The 9,403-nt window shown below is 41.8% G+C and overlaps 1 protein-coding gene across 1 annotated transcript in view; it reads left to right on the forward strand.

The window, feature by feature from the left end:
* Positions 1-5,230: 5,230 nt before the first annotated feature.
* The window catches only part of LOC117542284 (zinc finger protein 189-like), a 6,722-nt gene continuing 2,549 nt past the window's right edge, over positions 5,231-9,403 (forward strand). Inside the window, exon 1 of the mRNA XM_034209853.1 lies at positions 5,231-5,684. Within this exon, the coding sequence (XP_034065744.1) occupies positions 5,504-5,684 (181 nt within the window). The 5' untranslated portion in view covers positions 5,231-5,503. The remainder of the gene's footprint in view (positions 5,685-9,403) is intronic.

Here is a 9,403-nt window from a genome sequence, read left to right on the forward strand (position 1 = left end):
ATTGAAATTGGGTCCTAATGAATGAGCCAAATTGAATTAATATATTGCTCGAATGGACCAAATAATTCAATAGTCACATTTTGATATTCTCAACAGCTTTAATACATTCCCTGACCCAAGATTGGCCTTCTAAGTGGCTTGGAAGCCGAGATATTGGCACTTATAGCTTGTACGTGGCGGCTCATCTTGGAAATCCAAGATGGCCACCATCCGCCATCTTGATGAAGAGCCATGTCATCAAGATGGTGGATTTAAAGCTATGGTGATGTAGAACAAATGGAAAAAATGTGGTACTTTTATCCAGCGTGTCCCCATAATTTTGCTATTTAAACATGTTTGAATGGTGATATACACAGTGATAGATGTTAACCTGTTTAGCCCTGAGCCTGTTTTTCAGGTCTCAGGCTCAAAAATGACATTCCCAGAACAAATGACCATATCTTCCCTTCTAAAAGGGTTAAATTAATACACTTTTTTCTCAAAGTAATGATAAACCTGTGAGTTGGATGTAGAAAAGTCAGAATCAATATAAATGTTTTTTATTTTAAAGAAAATTCAGATTGAACATAGTAAAAAACTCTAAATTATAGTGTCCGTCCAAACATTTTTTTTTACTTATAGTGAAAACTACCCTTGGATAATAGATAGAATAGATAGAATCGTTTAATGTCATTATACATGTACAATGAGATAATAATAAATGCTTCTCCCTATCAAGGGTGCCATCAAAACAAAAACATCACAACATAAGACAACAAAATACAAGCAGCATACATACTTAGGAATAAGGAATAAAGGAATAAGGAATAAAGTGCAGTAATTATTTCCAGGAGTATAAAAATAAAATCTGTAATGTAATAAATAATAATAATATTATGTATTTATAATAATAATCCTTATATTTATTATAGCGCTTTATCAATGACTCTCAAAGCGCTTTACAAATACACATTACACATACATGTAATGGTCATCTACTGTGGACAATACCCACAGGAGCAAATTCGGGTAAAGTGTCTTGCCCAAGGACACAACGGCCTGACGCAGTGGGGCGAGAGCGGGTTTCGAACTGGAGTTCCCCAACTCCCCCTTGATCTGATGATCAAACGGCGCTACCCGTACCGGGTTATAATAATAATAATAATAATAATAATAATAATAGTAATGATATATATGTACAGAGTCACATTTATGATGATTAAGAGGTATTATTTCAGGTGTTAAAAGCAACGATGGCTCTTGGGAAAAAACTGTCTTTGAGTCTGTTTGTTTTGGATGTGATACACCTGTAGCGCCTGCCGGAGGGCAGCAGGTTGAACCGGTGAAAGCCGGGGTGTGAACTGTCCTTGACAATGTTTTTGGCTCTACTGAGGCAGCGGGAGGTGTAAATGTCCATCAGGGAGGGGAGAGGGCAGACGATGATCCTCTGTGCTGGTTTTACAACTCTCTGGAGCCTCATCCACACAGCCCTGAGGAGAGCCGGTGCTGAGAGTGCGGGTGGAGGAGTGATGGGGGCCAAGTCTCACACGCTGGGGGCGATTAGTGAGGAAATCTTTGATCCAGGAAAAGGTGGGTGGGGGAAGGCCTAGGTTTGATAGTTTGCAAACTATAATGTCCGGGATGATTGTGTTGAATGCTGAGCTGTAGTCAATAAAGAGCAATCTGACGTAGCTCCCACGATGCTCCAGGTGGCTCAGTGCAGAGTGGAGAGCTATGGCTATGGCATCTTCAGTGGATCTATTTGCTCTGTAGGCAAACTGGTGTGGGTCGAGGGTGGGGGGAAGGCCCCACCCTCGAGGGTATATAGGCCGTATATATTGGTATTACAGGATCACAGGATTAAATGACTACAGAGTCGTCGTTCTGACCACTGTGGTTATGAAGTCCTTTGAGCGCCTTGTCCTGTCCCACCTAAAATCCATCACAGACCCCCTCCTGGACCCCCTGCAGTTCGCCTACAGAGCCAACAGGTCTGAGGACGATGCTGTCAACATGGCCCTTCACTTCCTCCTCCTCCAACACCTGGACACAGCAGGAACCTACGCCAGGATCCTGTTTATGGACTTCAGCTCCGCCTTCAACACGATCATCCCGGCTCTGCTGCAGGACAAGCTCTTCCAGCTGCACGTGCCCGACTCCACCTGCAGGTGGATCACAGACTTCCTGTCTGACAGGAAGCACCACGTGAGGCTGGGGAAACACGTCTCTGACCACCGGACCATTAGCACCGGTTCCCCTCAAGGCTGCGTTCTTTCCCCTCTGCTCTTCTCCATGTACACCAACAGCTGCACCTCCAGTCACCAGTCTGTCAAGCTCCTGAAGTTCAGACGACACCACCCTCATCGGACTCATCTCTGGTGGGGACGAGTCTGCCTACAGGTGGGAGATGGACCATCTTGTGACCTGGTGTGGGGAAAACTACCTGGAGCTCAACGCCCTCAAGACAGTGGAGATGGTTGTGGACTTTAGGAAGAACGCAGCCCCCCCCCCCCCTATCACTCTGTGTGACCCCCCATCACTCTGTGTGACCCCCCATAACTCTGTGTGACCCCCCATCACTCTGTGTGACCCCCCATAACTCTGTGTGACCCCCCATAACTCTGTGTGACCCCCCATCACTCTGTGTGACTCCCCATCACTCTGTGTGACCCCCCATCACTCTGTGTGACACCCCAGTAACTGCTGTGGAGTCTTTCCGCTTCCTGGGCACCATCATCGCCCAGGACCTCAAATGGGAGCAGAACATCGGCTCCCTCACCAAAAAAGCCCAGCAGATGATGTTCTTCCTAAGGCAGCTGAAGAAATTCAACCTGCCAAAGATGATGATGGTGAACTTCTACACCTCCATCATCGAGTTCATCCTCACCTCCTCCATCACCATCTGGTACGCTGCAGCCACAGCCAAGGATAAGGGCAGGCTGCAGCGTGTCATTCGCTCTGCAGAGAAGGCTGTAATCTGCCATCCCTCCACGACCTGCATGCCTCCAGGACCCTGAGGCGGGCAGGGAAGATAGTGGCGACCCCTCCCACCCTGGACACAAACTGTTCACCCCCCTCCCCTCTGGCAGGAGGCTGCGCTCCATCAGGACCAAAACCTCTCGCCACCTGAACAGTTTCTTCCGCTCCGCCACCCCCTCTTAAACAAGGCCCGGCCCCCCCACTGACACTTACCTCAGCCACGACGTAGTCTCTATATGCATTACATTAAAAGTCCCATGTCATGGCCATTTCTACTGATCATAATTCCATTGTTGAGGTCTACTAAAATAGATTTATACTGTGCAATTTTCCAAACTCACATTGGTTTCTCATCCAGCATCTCTGTATAGTATGTGTATTCACTCTCTGTCCTAAACGGCTTGTTGGAGCTCCTGCCCCCCACCTCCCTGTGAGCCCAGTGTGCTCTGATTGGTCGGGACGTTGAGAGGCTCGTTGCTGTGATCAGCTGCGAGGAGCGGAAGCCTGTCCGCTCCTCGCAGCAGATCGCAGCAACGAGCCTCTCGCGATACAGCGAGAACAAGCGAAACTCATCCTGAGCATACACAAACACTCACAGCCGTAGTAAAAACAATAAGTGTGGCTTGATATTGAGTAAGAAAAAGGCTTATAACGCTGTGAGAATGGGTCTGCGGAGAGCATTTCTCCGCGATCCCAACTTAGTAGCCCGAAAAACGTTTACCCATTTAAACAGTCGTGGTAGATACCTTGTTTGTTTTAAACATCATAAATACACAAACAACAATGAATATTGCAGATTGTGTACCCGAATCTCCTACTGGTCCAAACAAAGTAGGAACAGCATCGTTCTTCAGTGCCCTATGCTGTACATATCCGGCATGAATCGCTGAAAGGTTTGTGAAGCTTTGTTTCGTGAAATGCTGGCAGAGGGTGTGGCCTCTGGGTGTTCACACGTCAGAGTACCCAGGAAGAAAATGAGAAATCTTACATCGAGGCTTTTTGGGGAGGTATTTTCTGTGTTAGTGTTTTACTCGCTACAGGGTGTACTTTGAGGGTTTTTGACTCTGCAGACCGTTTACATGCATAAAACCTTCATAACATACAAGGGGACGGGTAATAACCGGAAAAGCATGACATGGTACCTTTAATGCACACAATGTTCATACTGCTTACATATTTCTTGTTTCATATTTCATATCCTATAATTCATTCATAGCATTCTATTTCCATGTAAATTACTGATTTATTTTATTGCTCTTTAACTATATTTTATTATGGTCTCCTTAAAGATTTTTTGTTTTTTATGGAGATTTCTTGTTTTTACATTACATTACATTACATGTCATTTGTTAGACGCTTTTATCCAAAGCGACTTGTTTTATATTTTATGTCTGCACCATGACATCAAGTCAAATTCCTCGTATGTGTGAACCTACCTGGCAATAAACCTGTTTCTGATTGATATATCCCAGACCTTAACATTTTGATCTCAAAAAGAGCATCAGATCAATTATCAGTGTACACAGCAGAAATGCTGGCAGTAATAATAGGATTACAGTGGGAGGTCAGAGGAGAGGTCAGACCAGATAGGGTGGTGATATGCACAGATTCATTGTCCATATTAAAAAGCATAAAGTCAACAACAACTGTCAGAGAAGACATACTCATAGAACTTAATCATAGTCTGTTAAGACTGCACAGAGGCGGAGAAAGAGTATCATAAAGTTCAAAAGACAATTACAATTAATATGTATAAAGAAAGAAACAGAAGGGAGGACATCACGATACCTACACTCAGACTGGATCACACAGCATTGAATGGTACTCTGTATGTCATGGGGGAAAGTGACAGTGACAAGTGTGGGAACTGTGGAGTCAAGGAAGATGTAGAACATATCTTATTACATTGTGACATCTATAAAGCTGAATGAGAAAAACTAAAAGATGAAGTTTTAGAGGCAGAGAGGGAGTGTGTTTGGTATTCTGGGAACAGAAGGAGAAGGAGCTACCAGAAAGGCACTGTTTACCTTTCTGAGTGAAACTGGGGTAGGAAAACAATTTAACATTAGGTTAGAATAGATCATGGATTGTTGTTTTGTTTATTTTATTTTTCCTTATTTTGTTTTATTAGAGTTGGAATGACATGATGATACACACTCATGTACAGTAGGTGGCGGTATACAACTAAAAGCTTTTTGCGATCTGCCATTAAAAAAGAGAAGAAGAAGGAGAAATCATAGCCACTTTTATTTTGAAGTCCTCTGCACCGGAAGTGATGGACCCGCTCTTTCTAACTGGGAACCAGATCGCGTCTTGTGGGTTCTCTATCTACATCTATGGTTCTCTCTCGGTGTTCCTGAGACAGTGTGTGTGAGCAGCTGATCCATCGTCTGTGTGTCTGGATGAACCTCTGACGTTGTGCTCTTTCTTCTGAAGCCTTTAGCTCGGACTCTAGAAGCTAGCTTAGCATGTTAGCTTAGCATGCTAGCTGGTAACACGCTAGCAACACAGAGTGAGAGAAACGGGAAGTGGTGATTTAGTAAACATGAGTGTTGTGCTGCTCTCGTTGGTGAAGCAGCGACTCACTGCGGCTGCTGAAGACATCTTTGTTCTGTTTGAAAGAACGATATCAGAGTACGAGGAGGAACTGTCTCGTTCAAAACAGGAGAACGAGAGACACCGGAATCTACTGGACACTGTTTTACAGCCTCAGATCCACAGAGCAGGTCTGTTCCCTCTTTATTCACTCTTTCTATTAACTCTCTTTTTATCCAGAGGTCTTTCTTCTTCTTCTTCTTCTTCTTCTTCTTCTTCTTCTTCTTCTTCTTCTTCTTCTTCTTCTTCTTCTTCTTCTTCTTCTTCTTCTTCTTCTTCTTCTTCTTCTTCTTCTTCTTCTTCTATGGGTTTATTGGCGGTTGGCAACCAACACACGGGTGCATTACCGCCACCTACTGGACTGGAGTGTGGAGCAGTAGATTGAAAAAAAGAGAAAATAAATGCAAAAAAATTATAAAAGTAAACCTACATTTTTTTTCTATTATTCCAGTTGTTTTTAAGAATTATTTCAGCAGTTTAAAGACTTCCTCTGATGTCCCTAGCAGATTCCCCACAGTGTTTGTCGGTTTCCGGTTTATTGCAATCTGTGCAGAGTCCCGTGGGGTGCATGGCAATTCTGTGAGTAGGGGTGCAAACTTGTCACCTTTCGGCGAAATTCGCCGTTTTGATTCCAAAATAGGTCGTTTGGGTGATTCATGTAGATCTGCAATAAAGATATTTTTTTTTGGGGGGGGGGGGGCGAGAGCAATATTATTTAAGGTATCGTTGAGCTAGCTAACTAGCATACATTTTTACTATCTGCTAACGTTAGCTTTAGCCTTCGTTTTCTAATAGTTTTTTTCATAGGCTATAAACAGAGGTGGTATAAGTTAGGGCTGTGCAATTAATCATATTTTAATCGCAATTAGAATTTTGGCCTGCCACAATTATGAAAACAAAATAATCGAAACAATTATTTTATTTTCCTTTGTTAGGTTTGACAGTGCAACATATTTGATCTAATTTATTTTAGTCAATTTATTTTTATTTATCATATTTATATATGTTTAGTAGCTTGTTGAAGTGCGCTCAAATATTTGTTGATCTTGTATTGGTATTTATTATTTTGATATTATTATATAAATGTATCATTTATTTAATTTATGTTCGTATTGGTTTTTCAGTTGAATTATACGTTCAGGGGAATCAACAGTTAAAAAGATACTGTTCAAATTATTATTTGTATTTGTTTTAAAGTTCAATAAATTGATGTTTTCAAAGTCAATAAATAATCGTATTTAATAATCGTGATATCAATTATTGACCAAAATAATCGTGATTATGATTTTTGCCATAATCAAGCAGCCCTAGTATAAGTATAGATCATGTACTAGATTAAAAGTAGAAGTACTCAGATCTTGTACTCCGAGTAAAAGTAGAAGTACTCAGATCTTGTACTCCGAGTAAAAGTAGAAGTACTCAGATCTTGTACTTTAGTAAAAGTAGAAGTACTCAGATCTTGTTCTTGAGTAAAAGTAGAAGTACCAGAGTGTAGGAAAAATCCTGCATTCAAAATGTTCGTCAAGTAAAAGTAGAAAAGTATTATCATCAAAATATAGTGAAAGTAGCGACAGTAAAAGTAGTCGTTGTGCAGATTGGTCCCATTTCAGAATAATATATATGATATGTTTTATAATGATTGATCATGAAAGTGTTCTCAAAGCTGGTAAAGGTGCAGCTAGTAGTGATGGGAATTACGGCTCTTTGAAGGGACCCGGATCTTATGGCTCCGTTTCCTTTCCAGGAGCCGTTTTTTAAGGGGTCGAGTGGATTTATGGCAGGCAGTGAACCAACGATAAAAATAATGGCTCTCACCAAGTACGACTTGGTTCCCTTCATTCGTACCAAAGAGCCGTTCAAAAGAATCGGATCGTTCGTGAACGTAACATCACTAGCAGCTAGTTTGAATGACTTTGTATACTGCAGGGTAGCTTGTGAATTTACTCTAGGTGGAACTAAAGTCTGATTTAAGAGTTCATTATATTTCACCTCATTCATCCACATCTAGTAACAAAAGGTATTAAATACATGTAGTGGAGTAAAAGTACACCTACAGAGAGAGAGAGGGAGAGAGGAAAAGAGCGCTTCCGCTAATTTCTCCCATGTTATTATCCAAAGTGAATGTAAACTTGAATAATGTACATCATTTGAATGTAATAATTAAGTTGATTGTTGTTTGTGGAAGCTCCAGTGAATTAGCCCCATTAACTGAGTTTAAAACATCACTTTAAATGGAAGATTTAAAGTTAGTAATCAGCAGCGAACCGCTTCAACACATGTATTTTGGTGTATTCACGGCATTCATTTTGTTATTCTACAGTATTGTTGTTTTATAGTTATTAACCCAATTTGTGTTCTTTGAAATCGAAAAGGATATCGCATTGTGTTTGTTACTTTCGTTGCAGTTGTATGTCTTAAGTGTAATTTGGCTTGGCTTCCTGTTTATGGACATGCTTTTATTTTGAAGGAGAGGTAGCGCTGTTGACAGGAAGTTGTTGTTGCTTTGGAAACAACGTGACGGAGATTAATGGAGAAAAGTAATATCTACATATAAAGACGGAGAAAGTAAACGATAACGTTTATGGTTAAGTGTTAGCACCCCCCGAACAAGCTCTTACGTTGATATTGGAGATTTCAATAAATTCAATTTGGAGAAAAAAACGGGGAAAAAACAAACAAAACGAATATCCGAATAACGAAATTGAAACCCGAATAGTACTCCAACGAACGAGTATTCGGGTACAGCCCTAGTACTAGTCGAGGGCCGGACTGGTTCAATGTTAATTGCAAAACGTATTGAAATGAACTTATTGCACATATTAAACCTGGAACTAACGAAGCTTAGATGATTGCCTATAAAAACATTACACATTAAATCAGTTGCATTCATTTCTTATGGCTCTACCTGCAGCTTTTCTAGAGTAATTTCTGGACTATATTCTTATTAAAAAAAATGTGCATACACAAATAACCTGCAACGTAACCACAACATGGTCACCCCTACCAGCCAAGCAAGCCGTGGTTGTCCTGCTGAAGAAACATTATCTAATTGTATAATAAAATCAATGGATCAGACATATCACTTTTGAATTTTGTTTATTGTACAAATCAAAGACATGTATGGACAAGAAGCCGCCGTCGAGGTGAGCCGCGGTAAGAGGAGAGGCCAGGCAGGGTCCTGAAGCGTGCCACCCACGGGCCGATGAAGCCTCTAATTAATTAGAGGCTTTGTAATTAATTAATCGAAATTAATCGCATTTTTAATCGCATATAAATATTTGACCTAAGAACAGTGAGAAGCAATTTTTTTCACATGGATTTTAGTATACCATTAGGCGCATTCACACCGCAGTACTTTTCCCACAAAGGTTCATGAGAACTTAGTTCATGAGAACAAATGAAGCCGCTGACGTCACTTCTTCTTCTTCTGCTTTGGATTTACTGGCAGGCCGCAAACCACTTCACGGCGTATACTGCCGCCCAAAGTCCCCGGCCGGAAGTCCCCGGAGTTAGGGACTGGCTTCAGTAAAAGCTGCTGGGAGTCCCAGCCTTTCCGAGTAAATCGCCAGAACGCCGACACCTCCTCATCTCCACCGCTCCCATGTTTTATTTTGTGTTGCCATAAGTTAGTCTCTCTGCGTTTCTGCGCTGGGCTAATGCTAATAATGCTAATGCGTGGATAATAAAATGGCGGCTTCACAAAACTTTTTGGGAGTTTTACGGGGCGTGGTTTGCAATCCGCCCAGCCAATCAGAAATATAGCTCTTTTCTCACAAGAGAGCCGTACGAAAGTCCCTGCTCTCTAGCAGCTCTCTGCTCTCTAGCAGGGACTTTCGTGGGGTAAAAAGGT

This window comes from Gymnodraco acuticeps, unplaced genomic scaffold, assembly GCF_902827175.1.
Source record: "Gymnodraco acuticeps unplaced genomic scaffold, fGymAcu1.1, whole genome shotgun sequence".
NCBI lineage: Eukaryota > Metazoa > Chordata > Actinopteri > Perciformes > Bathydraconidae > Gymnodraco > Gymnodraco acuticeps.